The following is a 26,409-nucleotide window of genomic DNA, read 5'->3' on the forward strand; positions in this document are numbered from 1 at the left end:
GGAGAAGACATACCTTGAGAAGGTGAGTATTTGCTGGCTACCTGATTCCGCATGATTTTAGGGGAAAGGTTCTGTCCTAAATATGGGCTCTGTATAGAGGACCTGATTCAGACACGCTTGCTAGGATGCGTTCACTCGTACGCATCGCAGTGTACGAACCAGTGCGAGAAATCGGGAAGCTTTGATCGCTGCGTATAGACAGCCAGTTAGAGTAAGTGACAGGAGAAGCCATTTGTGAGTGGTGACAGGGACTGGCCATTAAAAACGGGGGAGTGGAGTTGCGAATGCAGGCGTGCCTGAGCGTCTCAACACCGTTTCAGAGACGTGCATAATTTAGAGACAGCGTCATAGTACACGTCACCTGGCTGGTTTCTACACTGAAGTGCTCGCAGTGCTTTCTGTAGGGTATGGTCAGTCACAAGCACTGAGATCGCATCTGATGGTACCCGATGTACCGATGGTTGCATACACTTCCTGGAGATGACGTGCGCAAGTGGGTGTCTTAAGACAGGCTGGTGGGCATCTGTATACACAAAGCGATCGCACGCCAAGACATAGTGGGCTTGCTAATGCCTTGCCTTGTGATCGCCTGTTTTCCCAAATTTGCATACGCATCATGCGAGCGTACGCTTCTAGCGAGTGGGTCTGAATGAGGTCCAGAGTCCTCAGTTAATATGCTCAAATTTATTGATATTAGATATCAATATTGATATTGTGCTGCTTTGTATTACATTTTTTGAGACTTGATGTGTTAATTATTTTAAGCCAATCCATCACAGCGATTTAGAAATACATTTTCTTGTTTCTATAATGACTACCACAGTTCATTCTCTATATTTTGCAAAACTGTGAATATTAGAACTTGGCATGTTGCTGTAGAACTGCAGCAGAACATTATAAATTCCTAGCTAACATTACTCAGCACCTAGTCTTGCAGTAGTATTACATAAGACAGTCTCTGTCTGGGTCTGGACAGTGTTATTAACAGATTCTAATTGGCATTTAGCATGTAAAATACATTTGAATGGAGATGCAAATAAAACATAAAAGTACTAATTAAGTTTAATGATATACAAACATCAGTTGTGTTCACCTTGAAGGATCAAATGGGAATTTGCTTTTGAGCCATGCTCCATTTGTAAATAATAAGTAATGAGAATAGATTGCAGCATCCACACTAGTAATGGTATCAGTGGGAGCAGAGGCATTTTATTAAGTGGGGGGGGGGGCGCGGTGTGTAGCCCTCCCCTCTCATATCTGTTGATCTGGGAAAGATCACACATGCACATAAGAGAGTCTTTGCTATCTTTTGTGTCAGCGCCATATTTCCAAAGACATAGGGAGGGTCCAGCTGCATAACATAGTTTAGAGTCTCTTCCAGGTGCAGCATATGTGGTACAGGGACCACACTGACACATGTAAATTATATTTAAGGAAGGACAAATAGAAAGAGGTAGGAGAAGAGATGGGAAAAGAAATTAAATTAAATGAAAGGGTACACCGCACTACGGTAAAAAAGGAACCAAATTCAATTAATAATATTGTTGTCACAAAAGGATTCACAATAATGTAATAAAGCAGAGGGGTCCAAAAAACAATATGAAATGTGTAAATAACACAGTATAAGGGTGCACCCTAGGAGCAGATAAATAGTACTCACCAAAAAAAAAGGGACAGTACTCCTAATAGTTGGGGCACACCTTAAATGGTTCTAAACATAACTTTTAATAAATCATTAAGATATAAATGTCTCTGGACAACGAGCAAAAACTTGTTACATGCCTTGACTTTCTAATCGCCTTTCATTTGCTATAGTTGTTTACTAACAACGGAACGCGTGGCTTGAATAGAGAGAGCTAGATGTGTTTGTTTTGCTTTGATTGCCACGCTCTCATTGATGGGTGTGTCAGGGCGACGCACATTATTGGTGTGTGTGGCCATCAGTCAAAACTAAATGTCTAATCAGTGTTTACCCGGAAGTATTTACTTCCGAATTACCAGCCATGAGACGAGGGTTAGGTCTAGGCTATAGAGGGCTGATGGACCTGTGATGTCACACCCACGTGACCCGGCCTAAAAGGGGGAGGGGTGGGGATGCTAACGGGGGACCAAAACTGTCCCCTCGCGGGCTCGCTGCGCTCGCCACGCTTCGGGCACGGTGGCTCGCCACAAATATTTATTCCCCCTCTATGCCCTAGTGGATGGTAACGCAGGAGCGGTCCAGCCTCCTGCAGCGGTCATGTGGTGGATACGTCACAGAGGTCCTTTAGCCACAAAAGAAATAGCAGCAACCATGAGACGAGCTTCCTTTGAGAAAGCCCCTGGCAAAATGCACGTCAGGCATTGCTCACGGGGTACCTCTGTGCACACAGGGGACCCCCGCACCTACAGACCTTAACACTTCTGGGAAACTATCTTCTAACAGATACCTTTACTCACCTCTCTGTTCTCTCACCAGCCGCTGCATAGTTTCTAGTCTCTGCGCTGCCTAGCAACAGGATCTGAGACTCGTGCTAATGCTGGCAGCAGAAACAGCCTGCTAGTATTTTACATTGTGCCACTGCATGGGGCTCTCATCACCAGTCTGATGTTTACATGACTGGTTAAAGCAGACATCAGTGTATGTAAATTAGGGGTGTGCACCGGCCACTTTTCGTGTTTCGTGTTTTGGTTTTGGATCTGGATCTTTCTTCGTGTTTTGGATCTGGATTGGTTTTGCCAAAACCACCCTTCGGTGTTTTGGGTTCTGGATTTTGTGTTTTGGAACTGTATTTTTTTCTAAAAAAAGCATAAAAACAGCTAAAATCACAGAATTTGTGGGTTTTTCTGCTCCTATGCTATTATTAACCTCAATAACCTTAATTTCCACTCATTTCCAGTTTATTCCGAACACCTCACAGCTCACAATAGTGTTTTTATGTCCAAAAGGTTGCACCGAGGTAGCTGGATGACTATGCTAAGCGACACGAGCGGGCGGCACAAACACGTGGTCCATCTAGGAGTGACACTGCAGTGGGAGACAGGATGGCAGTTTGAAAAACTAGGCCCCAAACACTACATAATGCAAAGAAAAAAAGAGGTGCAAGATGGAATTGTGCTTGGGCCCTCCCACCCACCCTTATGTTGTATAAACAGGACATGCACACTTTAACAAACCAATCATTTCAACGCCAGGGTCTGCCACACGACTGTGGCTGAAATGATTGGTTCGTTTGGGCCCCCACAAAACAAGCTGGCAATTAATCTGTCCCTGCACAACCTGGCTCTACGGAGGCAAGATGTCATCCTCATCCTCCTCATCCACCGATTCCTCACCCTCTTCAGTGTTGTGTACATCCTCATCCTCACAGAGTATTAATTCATCCCCGCTGGAATCCACAACCACAGGTCCCTCTGTACGTTCTGGAGGCTGGTCTCCCTGGAAGAGTTGATAATTCATTATTATGAACATCATCTTCTCCACATTTCGTGGAAGCAACCTCCTACGCCTTTCGCTGACAAGGTTACCGGCAGCACTAACCACTCTTTCAGAGTACACACTGGAGGGGGGGCAACTCAGGTAAAATAGAGCCAGTTTGTACAGTGGCCTCCAAATTGCCTCTTTTTCCTGCCAGTACAGGTACGGACTGTCTGACATGCCTACTTGGATGCTGTCATCGATGTAATCCTTTAACAGACAGACGCACGCTTGTCGCTGCTGCTTTGAGGATGCAGGTGCGGCTACAGCCCACACAATTCACAAAGACAGAAAAAAAAAGAAGAATTTTTTTATTGTTTGTGGAGCGCACTTTGAGGGTGATACCACCCTTTAACAGACAGATGCACGCTTGTCGCTGCTGCTTTAAGGATGCAGGTGCGGCTACAGCCCACACATTTCACAAAGACAGAAAAAAAAAAGAAGAATTTTTTTATTGTTTGTGGAGCGCACTTTGAGGGTTACACCACCCTTTAACAGACAGACGCACGCTTGTCGCTGCTGCTTTAAGGATGCAGGTGCGGCTGCAGCCCACACATTTCACAAAGATAGACATTTTTTTTTTTTTATTGTTTGTGGAGCGCACTTTGAGGGTTACACCACCCTTTAACAGACAGACGCACGCTTGTCGCTGCTGCTTTAAGGATGCAGGTGCAGCTACAGCCCACACATTTCACAAAGACAGAAAAAAAAAAGAGGAATTTTTTTATTGTTTGTGGAGCGCACTTTGAGGGTTACACCACCCTTTAACAGACAGACGCATGCTTGTCGCTGCTGCTTTGAGGATGCAGGTGGAATCTAGACGGGATTTGGAACCGGGGACACACTACCTCCATCAATTGTCTAAATCCCACTGCACTAATGGCGGATACCGGACGCACGTCTAACACCAACATAGCAGTCAAGGCCTCAGTTATACGTTTTGCTTCAGGATGACTGCTGTCGTACTTCATCCTCCTCGCTAGGGACTGTTGGAGGGTCAATTGTTTAGTAAAAGTAGTGGTGTTCCTACTTCCTCTCTGGGATGATGAGCAACTCCCAGCAGCAGCAACAGCACTAGGAGGAAGTGGTTCTTGATCTTTCCCTATTTTATTTTTATCGGAGAAAGTTTGGTCCTCCATTTATGTTATATTGATATATACGTGCGGCTAAAACGCACACAAACACAGAAAATATTTTTTTATTTTTGCTGGAGAGTAGTGCACTTTGTGGGTTAACCACCCTTTAAGAAATGAGCCAGACGGCCCTTTACTTATGGGACACAGGCGCACACTTGGCACTGCTCCTTTGTTGATGCACGTGCAGCCACAGTGCACACAATTCACAAACACAGAAACATTTTTTTTTTTTCTTTGGAGTGCCCTTTGGGGGTTACAGCACCCTTTAGCGGTCAATCCAGCCGGCCCTTTATTTATGGGACACAGGCGCACGCTTGGCACTACTTTGTTGATGCACGTGCGGCTACTGCGCACACAATTCACAAACACAAAAAAATATATTTTTTTATTTTGTTTGGAGTGCCCTTTGGGGGTTACAGCACCCTTTAGCGGTCAATCCAGCCGGCCCTTTATTTATGGGACACAGGCGCACGCTTGGCACTACTTTGTTGATGCACGTGCGGCTACTGCGCACACAATTCACAAACACAAAAAAATATATTTTTTTATTTTGTTTGGAGTGCCCTTTGGGGGTTACAGCACCCTTTAGCGGTCAATCCAGCTGGCCCTTTATTTATGGGACACAGGCGCACACTTGCCACTACTTTGTTGATGCACGTGCGGCTACTGCGCACACAATTCACAAACACAAAAAAATATATTTTTTTATTTTGTTTGGAGTGCCCTTTGGGGGTTACAACACCCTTTAACAGACAAGCCAGCTGGCCTTTTACTTATGGGACACAGGCGCACGCTTGGCGCTGCTCCTTTGTTGATGCACGTGCAGCCACAGTACACACAATTCACAAACACAGAAAAAATAATTATTTTTTTTTGCACTTTGGGGGAGCACCCCTGATGGACAGAGCACCCCCTGGACAACACTACAGCACCCCTTTAGGACTGGGACACTGCACAGGACTTTGGAGTGGACACAGCCCCTATGGACAACTGACTGCACAACACAGTCCAGCCAGCCCCTATGGACTTTGAAGTAGTGGACACAGCTCCTATGAACAACAGCAGCACAGCGCAGCACAGCACAGCACAACACTACACTACATTACACAGCCCAGCCCTAACTCCCACCCTCCCTCTTCACTGTCCACAGCCGAGTGAGAAAATGGCGCCGACGCGGGTACCCTATATAGGATCCAAAACCCGCGAGACCCGGATGATGACGTTTTGCCTCGATTTCAGATCCGAGTCAGGCGGGAAAAGTCGAGCCTGACTCGGATCGGCCTCGGATCGGGGGGCTCGGGGGGGTTCAAATTTCAGAAATTTGAACCCGCTCACCCCTAATGTAAATGCAAAGAAATGTATTTCCTCTCTAGAGACACAGATCTCCATATTCACATTACTTCATTATTTTGGAATTTGCCTCATTTTCCCAGCTTATTGAGGGATGCCTCATTTATTGTTTGATTGTCTCACATGTATGCCAAATAGGTCTATGGTCTGTCTTCATGGTGCATTTTTTAATTCATATGTAATTTTACTCATGATTTTTCTTGTATATTTTGTTATGTCATATTGTCGCCGATATTCACCCTTAGGTGGATATTTACACTATTAGTAACTATATGCACTTTGAACACCCTTTTTGATACATGTTATTTTCACACCTGTATTGTAATCTAGTATTTGGTTAATTTTTTTTAGCTTTTGCTCGTCGTCCAAAGACATTTATATCTTAATGCTTTATTAAAAGTTATGTTTTAGGACCATTTAAGCTGTGCACCACCTATTAGGAGTACTGTCCCTTTCTTTTTGCTGAGTCCCAGCTAGAATTCACAGGTTTCCATTATCGGAGAAAATGGCTCCATTGGTAAGGTGACTGACTGCAAAGTGTGAGATGATAGGTTCGAATTCCAGGTATATCAGTATTTTAATTAATAAGAATGTGAAGTAGCTTCATATATTAAGAATTATTAGGCTTCCAATTTATGAGTAATTTGTTCTACTGGTAAGGTGACTGGTTGCAAAGTATGAGGTGATAAGTTTGAGTACCAGCTACGACACTATTTTTAAATGTATTACCTTAAGTTGAATATGACTGAAGGTGCTTAGGGTCAGAAGGGGAGGTGGTCCGGCAGCAGAGGGGAAGGGAGGAGCTGTGATCAGATGCAGAGAGGAGATGCCAGATCTCGGGAGCAGGAAGCTATAAGAAAGAGTGGCTGGCAGAGCAGCGAAGGCGCAAGTCCAGCCCAACACCCCACTGCAATGCTTACCGCATTGCGCCAGCCCTGGATATGCTACTGAATCAGAGGAATTCAGACACACTCAGCTGCTGATTGCCGTAATTAGTGAATTATTTGCATCAGTGGCTGATCGACCACAAGTAATACATCTTATGTCAGATGCAAAGCTTTCCTTGTGGTTTGCATGGGATTCATTTGCCTATGGTTACATGCCCTATCTATCCTCCATTTCCACTCTCTAAATGTAAAGAGGTGCAAAATGCAACAGAATCTACATGGTTAAAGGTTTGCAAAAATTTTTCGGTACACATGTGCAGTACAAAAAACAACACCACAATTTGTGCCAAAACATTCACCCAGTTCTACATCAGACCCACTGTGTATTATCTTTTACTGCACTTAGGTAAAGTTACTGTTTTCAGTTTGATATTTGTTACTGATGTCAAAAAATTTAAATATAAACCATTACTCTAAAATAAAAACAATAATACCAGTAATTCAAGCTAGAATAGTTTTTAGAGCTTAAAAAATAAAAATGCATGTATGTGAGATTTGTGGTGCTATGTTGGTACAATGGTTATGTGCAAGAATAAAGTTCACTGCAGAGCACAATGTTAATTATTGGAAGATACAAGGAAATAATAATAAAATTACGGGCAGCTGACTAGCTGCTAAAAAATACTCTCAATCATTAGGAGTGCTTGCAAGTCAGCAGAACAAGATACAAATAGAACATTCCAAATTCCTACCATCTTGTTTCTCTAACTTGTTATTTCACCATAGTTTGGGGGTTTATTGAGATCAACAAAAATTCTAGGGGAAAAAAAAGGTTAAAAGGTTTTGCCTGACTGAGTATGGGGCCAATGGCATTCAGCAACACCAAGTAATAATACAACACCATATTTATGTTTCAGTATTGTAAACTACTCTATAATGTATTTCAAATTACAAGTAAGGAGAAATTAATAAAATCTCAGGTTTGGTGTACATTTTTTGCATTCTGATTGACTTCACATTTCTAATTCTTTTCGAATATGTTTGACATTTAAAACTTTTACACAGGGGTTCTGAAAAAGGGGACATAGTGTAAGAACATTTTATTGAGCCCTTGATGCAAAAACATCACTTTTAGGTAATCAGCAGAATAATTTAAGTTGCCCCAAAAGGTTAATTCCAATAAAGATTTCTAAATGATGAAGAAAAAAAATCCAAAATATTCAAATTTTTATCTAGCACAGAATGCATGTTCTTGCATCATTTGCATTCTCTTAAGTTATTATTTTTGGCTGCCAAAAAACTTTTATTGAGATGCAATAAGATTAGATTCATAGAAATGGTCATATTTTCAGTTAAAAAAAAAGTTGTTGATGAAATACACATGCTTGGATTGAATTACAGTCTAGTGTGTACTCACATTTCCCTGACGTTGTGCAGACAAGAAATTACATTAACGCTTTCATACAAATAACATTATAGCAACATAATATACTCTTCAAAATAGTTGTTTTATATTACAAATGAATATGCCCCTAGATTGTAAGCTCCTAGGAGCAGGGTCCTCCTTCCCACTGTCTCACAGCCCTCTTCTCTAGCACTTCTATGACAACCTTCACCTTCCCAGCTGTATTGTGTATGGAGAATTGTGTTTCTAATTGTTACTTGTGCTCTGTTTATAATTTGGTTACTGTATTGTAATATAATGTTCTATGTACCCTTTACTGTATGTACGGCGCTGCGGACACCTTTTGGCACCCTATAAATAAAATGTAATAATAATAATATAAAATCTGACACACTCTCAAAATAGTACAAACATTAAAAGATACTGAAAGCAGTTTGTAAAATTATACATATGTTCAGTTTTTGTGGCATAAATTAAACTGTATTTTAATAACACACAATTTCACATCCATTCTTGCCTACTCTCCTGGAACATCCAGTGTAGACCACCCTCCTGCCAACTTCCTAGTGAATGGGTTGGATGTACTGCTATGATGCAATTACACTAGACAACAAAATCAAACTTTTTTCGACAACTCGACAATAGACAGATTTTGACTACTACATGCTGAGCACTAATTTGGCAGTAAAAAGTTAGTAACATGTTACATTATAATCTTGTATTCTTTGTTTTAAAAAAGTATTAATTTACCAAAAGAAATTAATTGAATGACTTAAAGCAGAGATAGGGGTGTAGTAGGTATTACTACATGCGTCCGGCGGTTCAAATCCTGACAGCGGCAACCCGGCAAGGGTGAAAATCCCGATCATCCCTAAGGTAAATATCGATAACCTAATTCCCTACCCTAACCCTCCGTTACTGGTGCCTAACCCTAACCTCCCCCCAAGTGCCTAACCCTAATCCCCCCAGTAAATGCCTAAACCTAAGTCCCCCGAGGGAGTGCCTAATGCTCCCCCCCCGCAGCTGCCCGCGCCCGGCTTACCTTCGTTCGGGCCGGGCGTCGGTCTTCCGGCGTCTGGGTAATGACAGACGCCTGTCATTAGTACCACGCCGGGATTAGAAAGTCTGGAAGCCGACGGTCGGGAGTTAGACCGTCGGCTTCCAAACTACATCCCAGAGATAGTACTGGAAAAACAGTTACATTTGATAACAGTTTGTGCTCCCATTATGTAATAACATGGCTTTTAAACTCAGTTTAGAAGAATTGATAATTAATCTTCATTCTTCAGGGTTATGCTGAAACCCAAGTTCATCCATCAATCCATTTATGTATATGTAGACACATAGGAAGCCTTAAATTTCATAGTAACATGCAAGGTTTCATGTTGTTATCTTTAGCAAGCAAATTCCATTGGAGCAACGTGAATCTTAATATTTTGTTCTGTTGCTTTGAAAGTTTCAAACCCCTAACTTAAGTAATTTACTGCCACTTTGCTCAATTAAATGTGGTGTTTTTGTCATGCTCAGAACTGTATCTGGAATCTCAAGATGTAGAGAGACTAGCAGCAGGCTCAGGTGATTCTTGCTCTTCTTCTGGAATGGTGATTACCTCCAAGTTTGATGGAGGAACAAAAATCAGGATTTCAGGTGTATGGGTCATTGGTTTTATTGTGGATGAGAAATTGGGATATTCAATGTTAACTTTATATTTCTTTGATAGATAGAAATATCAATCTTCTAAGTGACTTGTTGGTTCTTGCCAGACCATTGGAACCACAAAAGCTATACTATTGTTTGCCTTAATCCATTTAATCAAACTTGCATAGCATGTTATACTGTACAGTATGTGGTGCCCAACTCTTATCTTGATCACTCAAAAGGCAGTCAAAATAAACATAATAAGCTTGCATTATCTTCTGCATGACTCACCAACATTGTGACTTCACTGCATATTGTCCACAAATATAGCAAAAATGATTTGGCTTTATGCATGCACAATGTTTGTGTGTCATTTTAAAATATTTAACAAAACAATCATTGTACTCAAACTCAACAACTTGCCACTGGAGCCGATAACTATACCAAAACTATCTCCTGAAGTAAACATTTTTATTATATTTGGCTCAAATGTAGATAAAGTTTATTGATTAATACCTTCCCAACATCCAATTAACACAAATGGGGATGGGACAGACATTTTTAAGGGTTATCGCATAATTAGGATTTTTATATAACATATTGTTTGTAATCGCTATCCCTCTACATGCAAAGCTGTAAGATAATGTTCATTTTTATAAATAAATACAGCCTACTGTAGAAAGGGACCTTGTGTATTTGGACCCCCCTACTGATGTCATCTCCAAGTGAGCTCGATGCAGCAAACTCCTCAGTGAGAAACTCAGCGGCTCTCTGCAAAGAACTAAGAACGCTGTCCAAGCAACGAGCGTCAGTCAGACGGAGACTACACGCAGCTGACTATCCTGGCAAAAGCTGTTACAGAAGCAGACCATGGAGACCACTGATAGGGAAAGGTAGGGCAAGTGTTTCAACACACCACTACTTGTGAACTTATCATACTGTCAGAAATGGGGAACCAGTCCCAAACCACACAAGTTCTCACAGAAAGCGCTTTAAAGATTATAGTCTGGTTATATGTTTTGAGTGCATTGTATGTCTAACATTGCTGGTCCATAAATTAAACACTGTTATAACAGTTTAATCTTCACCAAATGACACACCATAGCTACATAATTACAAGCGTTGATAATTAATTTATTTGCTATAATTATTAGCCAGGTATACTGATTTAATAAATAGATAGCTGCTTAAACTCTTTTGGGAGCGCAAAATCTTTACTTATTTACCCAAGAAAGAGGTGCTACAAAATAATTATGGGGATGAAGACACTCCAGATGCAGTATATAACTTCTAGAGAGGACACCTCTGAAACATAGGTCTGTGGTCAACCAGAACCAGACGTCCCGGAATAAAATTTAACCAGCTGCAGGGATCAGGAAAGTGACACCGGTATAATCGGTGGAGGGTGCCCACCTCAGGGGTAGTGTTACAGGGTCCCAAGCGTGACCCTCTTCTGGAGCCCTGGAACGGGATTCGGCAGGGAGGGGAACAGATGCCGGTAACCGGCGCTGGTATATTGCCAACTCCTATATAGTCTGATCCCATAAGTGGATTCATACACTTAATAAGTAACATAAACAAGCTAGAAATAAAAATAAAATCCTAAGCTTTCCAAACTTTGTGCCTCTCCTCCAGGCACAAAAAAAACAGAGGAGCTAGGGGAAGGGAAGGGTAAATCAGGAAGGGGCAGTTTCGGTCATTAACTACAGAATTTTAGTTCCTACTCCTCAGCTTCTTGCTCATATCCCAGCGCAGGGGCTTTTTAATAGAGGAAGGGGCCCATGTGGGTCCCCTCCTCTCTGTTGGTGCACTGTGCAGTAGATAGTGGCTTCATGCCAGAATCTACAGCGCATGCGTGGGTCTCCGGGTAACTGGCGCCACACCTATGGAGGGATCCGAAAGGAGCTTTCTTCACAACCTGGGACTCCTTCCCATGAGGAAGGAGCGGGTTGCAAGAGCAATCGCCATCTGAAGATGGCTAATTCTCACAGTCAAGCTCCAAAAATATTGCATTTTTGGAGCTTGATGACAATGGGCCAATTCCGGGAGAGAAAGGTAAGCTTTGTGATATCTCCAGCATTACCTATTTGATGATTGTCCCGAAAAATTAATGTCTACAAATGTAGGTTAACATATACATTTTAACCTGCTTTTGTAGAAATTAAGTGAAGAATAAACCCCTAATTCTGTTTCATAAAACAAGCTACTTTCCCCCCAAAAAAACACTCCTAATTTAATGCAGCCAATCTGTTTCTAGGGTTTTATTTTAGTCCCTATAACATTTGTTTTATGTCATGGATTAAAACAGACAAGTGCCTTGGTCTGTTTCAATCTCTTGACAATTAATTCTGCCTCACAATAGCTAAATCCAAACATAGTAAATTAATCAGTAAGTGATATCTGCAATGTGATTGCGTGCTTGTGCCAACAGCATGGTTATTTTAACTATTACTAGTTTATGAAAACTCTTATGTAACTTGAATAATGCATGGATTCAACCTAGCTGCAATCAATTAAACAAGTTCTGCTCCTTATTGTAAACACCTGACACTAGCATGAAAAAATTTCACAGAGCAGATGGATATGGGAAGTCTGTTTCAGTCAGATCTTATTCACCTGGTATGGGGTTGGTGTAACTCCCGATACTAATGATGATGGATGCGTCTGCGGATGTAAGAACAGTAGACAGGACAGGCTTCTACATGCAGTCCCACAGATTTTTAGTACACAAAAGTAGATTCTCACATTAACATAAACTAGTAAGCATGCTTCCATGGCGGTATGGAAATATTGGCCGCTGATGCATCTAACTCAAATTCAGGTCCAGTGTCTGGTATAACTACATTCCCTGATAATACTTGATAGTTCTTGATCCTAACTGAACTTTCGAGCTACCAATGACAGCCAGTGTAATTCAGTGATGGCATGCAGTACCATACCATGTAGTTTCTGTGCAAATGGCACGAACCAAGCAGTTTGATCATAGTCTTTTATTTCTTTGACACACAACACTACATTGTGTACAGAGGAGTCTGCAATTTTGTAGATAGAAACAATATTAATAAGCATGCAACCTGTGAATTAACCAAACATTACTGTTATTGAGACTTGAGTTGTGAAGTTCTGATGGATCATTCATCTACTATGTGTAGGATCAGGTGCTGACTGGACAGGGGAGACAAAATGTAACATTTTGGGGTGCCTACTTCTGTCTTGGTGGCCAGTAGCTTAATTTGATGCCACAAGGCTTGGGTTGCCCCTTTCTCCCCAGAGTTGGCCGGAGCTTCCCACCTGGAGAGAGCCTCAGGCAACTTGGGGCAGCCCATAATGATCTCCCCAATACCCCCACAAATGTGATAAACACAAAATAACAACACAAAAATGTGTGGTGAAAAAGATGAAAAAAGTAAATTAAATAAATCCTGGCCTTTCAGCCGCGAGAATAAGAACTTATCCTTGACCCGACCAGAAGGCTAGAGAAAAGGAAAAAAAGTTGCTCAATGCAAAGTGCCATACTAGTGCAAAGGAGCCCTTTCCTTCATCAATGCATTTTCAGGCACCCCTGGCTCATGCAGCACCACGGGCACATAGCACCTCAGGCTTCAAGCAGCCAGCCCCTTGGCCAGAGGATCAAGTGATGGCCTATCACCTACTGGGGTTGCCTTTAAGCCCCACAGTGTACATAGGCATCTACTGTACACTTGATCTTAGTCAAAATACTAAGAAGAGACTGGCAAAGTAATGTGGTAAGTTAACCTTTACCCTTCCAAACCAGTAGTGCCGGGGCAGTTCAAAATAACACAGCTGCCTTAGCAACAATTTATTGATAAATTAAGGAGGTAATAATTTTTTTAATGCAGCCATAAGTGGCAAAAAAAATTGGCCCTAACACCATAGAAAGCATTTGCCCGACAGCCCTGAATAGACATAACAGTTTAAATCTGCATTCAGATTATGAGCTGTTTGGGTTTCTCTCAGTTTCAAAAGTCCCTATAATGATGCTTGTACACAAGTCAAAATATATTACTTTACCCACACAAGCTTAAGAAAATGAAGAATATCAATTATAATCATTGTAATGTGTATCACTGATTTTAGGACAGCGGAAATAGTGATATAATTTAATTAATATGTATGCAGTCATGAAGTGATACAGTAATTATATGAAGCAATCACACTAACATTTTCTTAGTTTCGCTTGCACTGGCAGCACTAATCAAAGCCACACAAGTCATGTTCAATGTGAAACAATAATAATTAGAGATGAAATGAATGTGACAAAGATTACCTGGGAGGGAGTAAAGCCAGACATGCGGAACGCTGAAAAAACAAGTGGTACCTCTGCCTTCATCAGCATCTCAATGTAATGAGCAGTGCAAAAGTATATCGGGTGGATTCCAGCCTGAACTATGTTAACAGGCAAGTACTTCTGAAAAGCATGAAATTGGAATACATAAGAAGTTAGCCATGTTGAAAGTTGTATTTCTTCTAAGTCAGTATAAGATTATTACTTTATTGTAGTAGATAGAATGGGGTTATTCAAACATATCTTTAGAAATCAATAATATATATTGTTGATGCTATAAGTTCACAAAGGGCTGGGCATTAATTGACAACAAAACATGGACACATGCAGTTTACAAAGCGCACACTGGTTCACGTTATTATTGTAGATTACGAGAAACTGAAGTTATTTTATATTAGTATGAGCTTTAGATGCCTTTATAAGAACAGCTTTCTATGGTTGCATTTAAAAAAACCTCAATAACTCCTGTTATTGGCTTCATATGCTGAACAGAAAATGTTATCCAACACTGAAAAGTCCTAATGAGTGAGTAATTGTATTACAAATTTATGTTTCAGCAATAGCACATGGCATTCTCTAAAACTCCACAAATAATTACTGCAAAAAGGTTGTTGTGTAAATTGCTGTCATGGATACATTTTCACTGATCAATGTACTAATTCAAAGAACAGACTCTTAAAACCAGAAGCGCTGGGGAGTAAGGTATAGGCACCGATTTAAACATTTTGCTCTAGTTCTTTTTTAAAGCGATAATATATTATTAGTCTGTTTTAGAGTTGTACGTTGTAGAACAGCCACTGCGTCTGTCATTTACCAACAAGACATTAAGACAACTAAATCTTTCAGAAATCTTGTGTATTTGTATAGTGCAGTCAGTGTACATAATACTTTGCAAATTAGTAACAAAGCAAAAATGCATAACATGACTTGAAGTTTCTTGTCAAAGAACTTTCATTCTAAGAAGGATCATTGAGATTAGTGTCTATATGATGAGGGCACCACTAAATAGTACTCTTATTTTTTCCTCAATTTGAGTTAACTTGTTTGGTCCCATCTAGTGCCAGAGATAGACTAGTGTTGATGTCAGACTGGCCAACAGGGATGCCGAGAAAATCTTATTGTGGGTTCTGCAGTGGAGGGTCATTGTTCTTAATAGTCTCCACAGAGACTTGACACTACCAGCCCAGAATAGTGCAACTGATCCAGACCCACGGCTCAGAGGTGACTCTTCCAATCCTTCTGTTTGTCTGCATAGTCCCTGTATATGCTGGCAGCTGAAGTGAATGGCTTGTAGAGCTCAGGTTCACCCCTCCTCCAGTTGAATGACAGCAGTGATTCCTCGGTTCCGTGGATCTCATGGCTACAGTACACGCTCAGCGACATATAACATTCCTTTAGACCTAAAGTGATCACTGCTCTCTGACACCCAGGGCACTACAAATCCTTCTCCTCTGCTCAGCCTGTGGACCCAAAGGCTCTGGGAAACAAAGCTGTGTTGCAGGAAGTGGTGGATGCTGTGATGCAAAAGTTAAAAACCAAATTCAGGGCAACAAGAGAGGTGATCACTAAACGTGGGGGAACAATGAAGTCAAGAATTATTGACAGTGATATGGGTATAGAGTTTACAAATATTGATAATGAAAGACAGACATTAATATGGGTGCATGTGTGATTTTGCAATTATTGGGAGGTGGTATAGGGGTGCCAGTGAATTATTTTGCAGGTGCAGGGAATTACATAAAGAGTTAAGGGGTGCATGGATTTATTATAAGACTACAGTATAATGGTACCAGATATTCTGGTTTAGACATTAGTTTGAAGGCATGCTTAGTCCACCAGGGTGCTAGGGAAATACCTGATGGGTTTCACTGTCTAAGGTGTATTGCTGTTCCACTGTAGACTATAATTTTTTATTTAGGAATACTTTTTTCTCCTCTGAAGGGTAACCATGCCACCTCCTATGGCAGACCACCACTCTTTGGTGGCTGGCCATACCCTTTCAATGGGCACCTAAGCATTGCATTCCCCCCCAGTAGGCCCTTCATGCCCTAGTCCGATACTACATATTATTGCCGAAAAAAGGGGCATTGCCTCACAACAAGGGGTGTGGCCTCAAAGGAAAATACTTCCTTACACCCCAGTTTGCACCCTGCACCTCCACATATTGGTCACTGCAGTAAAAAGAACACACATTGTTCCCCACACGAAAAAAACAACTGACCCTGAAGGAATAGCAAACACATTGAAAAATAACACATACTGGTACCCACAATAAAAACCTTAAACAACAATGGCCCCCACAGTAGAAAAAAAAAACACCACAATGGCCCCCACAGTAAAAAAGCCTTATCTGACCTGTTGGCAGCACAGCAGAGGAGAGCTCCCAGTCCCTTCCTCTTCCTCAATCACAGGCAGCAACAGCCATAGCAGCACAACAGCCTCAGAGATGCTGAGGCTGCACTGTAGGTCATGGTACTTGCAGTGTCTCAGCCGATTTGCAGAGCCCAGCGCTGCCCGGACCCGGAGGAAGGACTGCCGGCGCTGCTGTTGCCACCAGTCATGCTGCTCTCCATGTTCCCCCACACTGGTGGCCAGTGTCAGCAGGGGTCAGAGTGCCCCGTGCGATTGGAGGCTCGCCCGCCCTAGAAATGGCCCTGCTTATGCTTTTAAGTTACGCATAAGTCAGATAAAACAATGCCATTATATAAATAGTACTGTATAAAGCAGATATAGGCCACATTTGGCCTTCCATTGACTGCAGAAAGATATCCCAGGATGGCATAATAAGCTCTGGCTAGTAGGTTGTGCACATTTAGACTTGTAATTCTCTAAGTTGAATATGAACAGGTTGAATATGAACTGGTTTCATTTACTCTAAGAGCCTGATATAAAGACTCGTAGAGAAAATGAAAGCAATAAAAAGCCAGGGGACAGTGTTCAGCAAGTTGGGCAGTCACAATGTGTGTGATTAGTATATATACTGTCCAGGAGAATTTATGGAGCGAGAGAATATATGAGAATTTAAACTTCATCATTCAAATGTATTCTAAACACTGAGATATGAAATAAATATGCATTAAGAAGGGTATAAATAAAATTATACTGTCTCTAAACAATAATGTTTAGTTATGCCTTTAGTAATGTGCCTATGCAAATAAAACCCTTTAATGTTTCACGGATGCGAACACATTCTGAAATGATCCAAGATGCACTGGCTAATGTTACTGTACTTGCAACTGGATTTTAGGCATTTGTCATAGCTTATATGAATATTATAGTTACAAAATATACAGTATAAGCAATTTAGCAAACCTGCTTTTAAAAATATCAATTTTAAATATAACAAAACACAATGAATTCCATATTTTTCTTGCCAATGTTTACAATAATACTTACAGAAATGTGAAGCCGTGGAAGCCAAAGATATGCTGAGACTAGGAGGCTTGACAATTTCTGTAGAAATGTTAATGTTTTTTCACTGTCTCCTGACATTATCAGGAACACAGAAGATGCAAACCAGTCATGACCAGAATAGCTTCCTTGTAAATACCCTGGGTGCAGGAGCAGTCAAGGAAGTTTTAGACTGAATTCGGATTTTTGCTGACAGCAAGCTGCTTAGCATTTTTTAAGAACTGTGTCTATACCAGCTGAGGCTTCAGTATACGTATTAAATGACTAGTAAAAATATTGTTCTATCTGTAAACCTGCAAGTAAAAAATCAAAATCAAATACAAAGTAATATCAGAAGGGAAGGCATCAAGCATAAAAAAAAAGTTTGCATGTCTTCAAAAACGGTTTGTTCAAATAAAAACATACAGTATTATCCAATACTATAACACTCAAACTGGTTTAAGTGTAGTAATATATAGAATGTACAACTGCCAGGGTGCGGGGCACTGTTTGGGCCTGCCAATTTTCCTGTTTATTATAATTCTCACTTGTAGCTTCCTCTTCTTTTATCCCCAGTATCTCCAGCCCCCCCTATCTCCTCACTGGCCCTTCCCCATGAGGCCATGGCCCTTTTTCAGGTGCACTATCTTAGGTCCTTATTTAAAAAATGGGGGGGGGGGGGGGCAATGCTCTCTCTGGCACAGGGCATCAAAAAGTCTAGTTACAGCTCTGACAACTGCATTTAGTTTGTAAGAAAGTTTGCCTCAAGCAGCTTATGATTATTATCACCACCAATTAAAAGCAGGGCCATAGCTAGGGTGGTGCGGCCGGTGCCACCGCACAGAGCACAACCCCCCTGAGGGCGGAACCGGCCGCCCACCGCAATCAGAAATTACAGTAGCCTCCCCCCTGCACATTACTCCGCCTCCTCACATCTATTGGGATGGGAACCACAGTTTATACTTGTCGCCGGCCGCAAGACAATCACGGACCGGCGAACACTCAAAAACAAGTGGTGGCCTTTTAAATTTGGTACCAGCTGCTAGCCAATCATGGCTTGCTGGTCGGCAGCCAATCAGAAGCAGCTACATGGCTGCTTCTGATTTGCTGCTGGTCCACACCGCGATTGGTTCATGTCCGGTGCAAAGTTAAAACTGCCGACGCGGACTCATCTGTCTTCATGCCCAAGCGATGGGACCCAATACTCCGTCCCAGAGCCGATCAAATCCCTGCCGCAGAGAGCCCACTGCCAGCAGGACGGGGAGGAGAAGAAGCAGCTAGTCTCAGCCTGCGCCAATAGAAGAAGGGCCACTGCTTATGCTCAGCTGCCCACGGACAGCCCACTGCCAGCCAGGGGGACGGGGATGAGGAGAAGCAGCAGGCAACAAACAAGGACTGAGAGGTACTGGGGGCAAGGTAGAGTGAGCACTGTGAGGTGTAGTGGGTGAGAGGGAAGAAGGTAGTGTCAGGTGCAGGGGGTGTTAGAGGGAAGTAGGCAGTGAGAGGTGCAGAGGGGGTGGCAGAGAGAAGTAGGCAGTGAGGTGCAGGGGAGGGGGTAGGAGACGGAAGCAGAGGCTAATTACCATGAGAAGGCATCCCAGAAGAAAAAGAGTGGATGGTGTTTTTGCTAGTATTTTTTTTTCTAGGTAGTCAGTTGGGGTAGAGGTGAGGGGGGACAAGGAAAGGGGGGGCGCCAATGCTCTCTCTCGCATAGGGCACCAAAATGTCTAGCTACGGCGCTGTTTAAAAGTATAGGTGCGTATTAAGCTCAGCAGTTGTAATTATACACACATTATTGTGCATAGCAGTTGTAAAAAGATGTAATGCACTCAGCAGTAATAGTTATATTCCTAGTTATAAAAGCAGAGGTAATTACCAGTAACCGAGTAATATGCAACATATTTTCCTACACTGCTGAAACATGCAACCTCCAGTATCTTGTCCACTTCCTTGTGAAATGGCATACATGGGATGTAATGATACAATTCTCTGCAAATCGCATCTTTAGGGTCCCAACCTTCTGCGTGATGAAACAATGCAGCAAGTTGTGCCACGTGGGGCCAGGACCACAATGTGGTCATTTGTCCTACACCCCATAGTGGCCATAGGAACTCTCCAAGAGGGGGAAATATAAGGTAAGTATAATGCACCTTAGTAGCAGTTATATGCCCTGTAAAACTAATAACCCATTATGAGAAGAGCAATTGTAATTGCCAGTGAAATGCCCAGCAGTCAAAGTTATAAAACCCAGTAATACACATATGATTGGAAGTAACAAGCACAGTGATATGCACAGGGACTGCACACAGGCTCCCTCCTCTCTCTCTGGCAGCCGGCAGCGCACTGAGTGCAGCACCGCAGTAGATTCTGGGCACTGGTCTGTGCCCAGAGTCTACTGCCCATTTCCTGGTGATTTCTCTACTGTGTATGCGTAGGATGCCGGGAAAATGGCCGCGGCAGTCATTTTCCAGTCAATTTTTACAGTGCTGATAGCGCCGACGTGGGACTCCGAAGAGGTAAGCATTAAAAATTTGGGTGCAGGTTGTGCGGCGTGGGCCCCGCACACCCTGCACACATTATAGATATGCCCCTGGATATGCACACCTCTAGATAAGCTTGAGTAAATGCCCAACAGTGAGGCACAGTAGTAATAATACACAATCACATGCACAGATGAACTAATGTCTACTCATATTCCATCAGTATCAGCTAGAAGGCCATTATTATGCACAGCAGTAGTGATGGGTACAGTAACGATAAAATCAGCAGTATCAACAGTGACATAAAGCAGAGTGGGCAATAACAAGTTGTAGATGCAGGAACTTAATATTGACTATTCTCACTGTCTTCGATCTTTTAAACCTACAAGTCACCGACACTCAGCATACATGAGTATCTGCAGTCCTTACATGCTGATATACAAATCAAGGGGCTCACCAGGACTCATTAAAAATGCTAATCTTAAGCTGGGTACACACTGAATTGATGTCAGGCCGATTTGCCATTTCGTAATGACAAATCTCCTACATCGTTCAGTGTGTACGCTCAATATGCTGGTGCCTGCGGTTGCTAGCAACTTCGTCAGGTTTGACACGCTGTACATTAACAGTTTGATGTACAGCACATTACTGTATGTGCTGTACATCAAACCTGACGATATCGCATGCAACCTAATGTATGTTAATTAATCGCTGTAGTGTGTACTGGCAAACATGAGATGTCCAGGGACACCCTGGACATTGGCACTATTGCCAGTCGTCTCAGTGTGTACCCAGCTTTATTTTAAGCTTCTTTGATCAAGGACATCTCTAGCTTTGCTTTCAAAATTGGATTTTCATACATATACAGTATGTATATATATATATATATATATATATACACACCTTCATACACCTCCCACAACTATATTTATATCTCTCTCCTTCTACGCCTATTAGTTGGTGACATATCACCAAATCCTGGACCTACCCACATGCCCCCCTCACAATGGAATATAAATCCAGCTAATCTCAGACACATCACATGCCTACCATCAGCCTCAAAGCCACTAAAATGTGCCTTATGGAATGCACGCTCTGTCTGCAACAAGCTAACATCCATCCATGACCTCTACACCCACATCTCCAGGCCTGGTAACATTAAAGGAGGTGAAGTAGGAATATTACTGTCCCAATCTTTTACATACACAGTTCTCCCACAGGTAACGTCGCTCACATTTACATAATTTGAAGTACATTCTATTAGGACTTTCACCTCTTTCTCTCTGCACATTGCTGCTATCTATTTCCCACCTGGGACATCCCAACAATTTCTGGAACACTTTTCTGCCTGGCTCCCTCACTTCCTATCCTCAGACATCTCCACCACCATCATGAGTGATTTCAATATCTCAATTGACAGTCCAAAATCTCCTCATACCTCCAAACTTCTCTCTTTAACCTCCTCTCTTGGTCTCTCCCAATTGAATGACTCTTCTACTCATCAGGAGGGCCACTGCCATGATCTTGTATTAACCAGACTATGCTCAGTTATCAAATTCACTAACTCTCCTTTCCTTCTCTCAGATCACAACCTGATCACTTGCACACTCCCCTCTATTACGTCAACCTCTATGTCAATCAAATCAACCAAGCCTCCTCAAACCTGCAGAGATATTAATGCTATTCACTTTCAACTACTAGCCACCTCTCTGCAACAATTACTCTCACCAATTTCTACGTTCACTTCTCCTGAGACTGCTGAATAACACCTGAACCAGACCCTAGAAATAGCCCTTCATGAAGTGGCTCCAGCTACCGATCACACTCCATGTAGACTTAGACATCAACCGTGGTATTCCAAATTAAGAAGACACCTACAAAAACTCTATGTAAAGCAGAACATCAGGGGCTTAAATCTCGTAATCCAAGCGACTTCCTCACATATATGACTATCTACCACTCTTATCGTAAGGCTCTGGATACTGCCAAACATATTTCTAATCTGTCATCTCTGCCCAAGCCTCTAACCCCAAGCGACTTTTTAATACATTTAAATTACTTCTAACTCCTCCCTCACCCATCCCCCCAGCTACTATCAGTGCACAAGATCTTGCTTTCTATTTCAAAGGACACGATTGATAAGATCTGAAGTGAAATGGTGGGTTTTTCCCCAGGCAGTGACCTGCTCAATTCCCTATCGGAACTCGCTGGCATAATCTCTTCATTTGACCCCACAAATGAAGATGAAGTATCTACACTCTTCTCATCCTCCTACTCTACTACCTCTCATCTTGATCCTATACCTTCACAAATCAGTAAAGCTCTGTCCCCTGTGCTCATCCCAACTTTAACTAATATCTGTAAACTCTCTTTCTCTACTGGTATCTTTCCACCACTGTTCAAGCATGCAGTAATTACTCCCATTTTGAAAAAACAAAATTCTGACCCGAACTCTCTCAAATTACTATCCTATGTCCCAGCTCCCATGACCTTCCAAGCTACTGGAAAGGCTTCCCTACACTCAACACTCACCTCACACACTTTCTTAACTTGCACAACTTATTGGATCCACTTCAGTCAGACTTTCATTCCCAACACTCCACAGAGACATTATCTTACACAAGACACTGCAAAAACTGTACCCCATGCACTCATTATTTCCCGCATTGACAATTGCAATAGTCTCCTTACTGGTCTTCCCAAAAACAGGCCCTCACCACTACAATCCATAATGAATGCAGCTGCGAGGCTGATCTGCCTTGCCAAACGTTCATTGTCTGTTGATCCACTCTGTCAGTCCTTCCATTGGTTAACGGTCTTCTACCATATTCAATAATACTTACACTCACACATAAAGCTATTAACCAAACCACACTAAAATACATCTCTTCATTTATCTCAAAATATCTTCCAACCAACATCTCCGCTCTGCACAAGATCTGCATCTCTCATCCACACGCATTACTTGTTCCCATTTACAATTACAGGACTTTTTCAGGCTGCACCCACCCTGTGGAATGCCCTCCCACACACAATAAGACTTTCCGCTAGTCTCCAAACATTCAAGCGTTCCCTGAAAACTCTTCAGACAAGCTTATCAGATTCCAGAACCGCCCACATAACCTTCATAGCTTCCCTATCTAATTACATCCCTTCTTACAGTCTACACATAACCTCACATATTTTCTTTTTCTTCTATTTCACATCCTCCTGACCCTAGGTCAACTTTCCAGTGTGACTGGATCATACAGCTTACCAATAACCTCTGCAATCTGGCTGGACCAATTTGCACCTATCCTTGTGTATCAACACGTATCTCCCTATAGAATGTAAGCTTACAAGCAGGGCCTTCTACCTTTTATGTCAGTTACTACCCAGTTTGGTTATAGTAAAGTTACTTCCATATGTAAAGCGCAACAGAATACGCTGCGCTATATAAGAAACTGTTACAAATAATAATTTTAATTATATATATATATATATATAGATTCAAGAAGTGGCTGGCACTCAATAATTTACAAGTTCATCTCACCTGGGTGCCTCCCAAACTTGTATAGCACAAAACAGTGGCACTCACAGGGTCCTGACGAAATTTTTCAATAAATGAAATGTTGACCTGAGTAAGGTTCCTGCTGTGAGTTAGGTGCATTTACACCACCCTTTATCCGTTGAACAAACCCTGTGAGTGCCACCGCTTTGGATCCATTTTGTATATATATATATATATATATATATATATTTCTTTTACTGTGCAAACAATATTGTATCGCAACATTACTGTACAAATTAATAGGATGAATGAAAATAAAACAGATTAAGAGATATAGAAGTCCATACGAAAAATAAAATTTATCAGGCTTGGCCCTTTATGTACTGTGTATAAAAACATTGGCCAATAATATGACCATAAAGAAAAGGTAATGTAAAACCAGAAAAGCATTTCTAACACCGCTAGGGCACAAATGCACACAAAAAAAGGCAGAAATTGATTTGACATGGAGTGGACATATAAAATATGTTTAATAGTAAGTGTGGCAGCATGAATGAATTTAGCAGACAAGCAGCGACCCAATAAACAGTTCTCAATGCATGTTATGGGCCACAACTTTGGGGGTATGGGGGGGGTTACGTGACCCGGGTACCAGACTTGAGGGGGTGCCGGGGAGAGGCTGCTGGGAGGCTAGGTTGCTGCTCTTGTGGGTTTGGAGCCGCATCCCTGCCTTGAGAGGCACAGAGACAACGTCAGTCTAATGTGGTGCCGGTCGCAAGCCAATCAGTGCTCGCGGACTGGCAGCCAATCAGCTGAGGTGCCTTACTGTAGCATAATGTAAAAGGGGCCTTACTATGGCATAATGTGTAATGGGCATTACTGTGGCATAATGTATATGGGGCATTACTGTGGGATAAATGTATAAGAGGCATTACTGTGGCATGTGTTGTAAGGGGCATTACTGTGGCGGAATGTGTTAGGGGCATTATTGTGTTGCGTAATGTGTTGTAAGGGACATTACTGTGGCATAATGTGTTATAAGGGACATTACTGTGTGGCATACTGTGTTGTAAGGGGCATTACTGTGGCATAATGTGTTATAAGGGGCATTACTGCGCACTCTTTTCGTCCTCTATGTTGTATTTTTTTTGGAGGGGTGCCAAATTATGGCCTTGCCCCGGGTGCCAAAAATCCTAGTTTCTGCCCTGGTATGTTATATATGTAACCACTCAACATCTGTCACAAGGGTAACTCTGAATGACATTCTCCCACTGGTAAACCAATAAATGTCAAAAGGGTAATCCTGAAGAGGTTTTTTTCTAGAAACAGTGTAAAAAGGAAAACTGTGTACAGTAGAACTGAGTAGAGAGATGTAGTGATTTTTATTTAATTTTTTTCCATTTCCTGTATTTTGGTTTCATTGCTTTTTTCTACAAAAGAATCAAATGAAAGGATACGTAATGGAGAGCTGACAGACATTTGCTGCTGTTTAAGAAAATGCTCACACTGTTTATGGAGCTGCAGTAGATCTTGTTCATTGTTGCTGGTTAATAGACCTAGACGTTTACCATACCTGAAAAACATGGAAATAATTATAATTATTACCACAGATAATAGGCTGATGACTTCCCAAAGGCAATAAAAAACATTTATATTGATTTCCAGGCTTCAAAAAGGAAATGTAAAATAGTTTAAGAATTAAATAATGAGATACATTTTGCGCTGTATATCTGATTTAATGAGTATCTCAGAGCTTCAAATAGCTCTTTATTTAATTGTGTTGCTCTCCTGTATGATCTTTTTTTTATTAACTCATGTATACATTGTTTATGTAGATGTTTGTTCACTTTTTTGCAAAATGAAGCGAAATATGTGATTCAAAAGTGGAAAACAAGTTACTGTGCTGTGTATACTGTTTGCCACAGGTAACCTACTGTTCATATGTTCTAAAGCTTAGTTATATAGCATGTATTTGACCTGATATAACAGTATATCTACAATATACCTCTTATTTATAGACATTATAATCCTTAATATGTTGTACCTTATAAATAGTAGTCAATTGAGTACATCTATGAAATCAGATGAAAGTATAAAATACATTGGGGCTTATATAATAGGGTGTGAGCTTGTGCCACTACAGCAAGACATGCGAGTGTTCCCGTAATTTTAAAGCAGCAATCATTTTAAAAGTAAAACCAAGCTGGTTTTGCCTTTAAAATGATTGCCGCTTTAAAAATACGGGAACTCTCACATGTGTTCCCTAAGTGGCAAAGTTCACACCCTTTTACATAAGCCCCATTACTGCAGTTTACAAAATGAAAGCACACTGATTTTCTGTTGTGGGTAATACCATTTTGCACCATTGTAGATAAATATCACTCATTGTATTTGCTGCTTTCCTATAGGCCACCTACATTTGCAGACGCTTCTTGTGGATTTACTGCTTGAACGTTCTCTTTGTATGTAGTAGGTTATTCCCCCTTGTACATGGATTTGAGGTCTTCCACAACATATTATACTGTACAAAGATATAGAAATATTGTGGAAAGATTCTGCCCAGCATTTCTCTTGTGGTTATTATTAGATATATATATATATATATATATATATATATATATATATATATTTTAACAACTGCTAGCACCCTAGCATTAAACTGCCTTCTTTTTCTAAAGTTGTAAAGTATGTAATGAGAAAGCAGAAAAATACACAAAACTATTTAATATAATATTTACCTAATAACCATTTGTACACCTAGTTGCTGGAATGGAAAGATACTTTCATTTTGTATCTTATGTGCATCTAGAAAAAAAAAAGAGAATGGTTTTAGTATTTTACTTGTTAATACATGGCAAATATTGTTCTCT

The 26,409-nt window shown here is 41.4% G+C and overlaps 1 protein-coding gene across 1 annotated transcript in view; it reads right to left on the bottom strand.

Moving 5' to 3' along the window:
• The window catches only part of TBC1D32 (TBC1 domain family member 32), a 484,474-nt gene that overhangs the window by 60,767 nt on the left and 397,298 nt on the right, over positions 1–26,409 (bottom strand). The window contains exons 29-32 of the mRNA XM_088481005.1: positions 26,278–26,344; positions 24,997–25,112; positions 17,576–17,730; positions 14,162–14,302 (exon numbers count right to left, since the gene is read on the bottom strand). Of these exons, the coding sequence (XP_088337131.1) occupies positions 14,162–14,302; positions 17,576–17,730; positions 24,997–25,112; positions 26,278–26,344 (479 nt within the window). The remainder of the gene's footprint in view (positions 1–14,161; positions 14,303–17,575; positions 17,731–24,996; positions 25,113–26,277; positions 26,345–26,409) is intronic.

Source organism: Taudactylus pleione, unplaced genomic scaffold (genome assembly GCF_031769625.1).
Source record: "Taudactylus pleione unplaced genomic scaffold, aTauple2 ptg000259l, whole genome shotgun sequence".
NCBI lineage: Eukaryota > Metazoa > Chordata > Amphibia > Anura > Myobatrachidae > Taudactylus > Taudactylus pleione.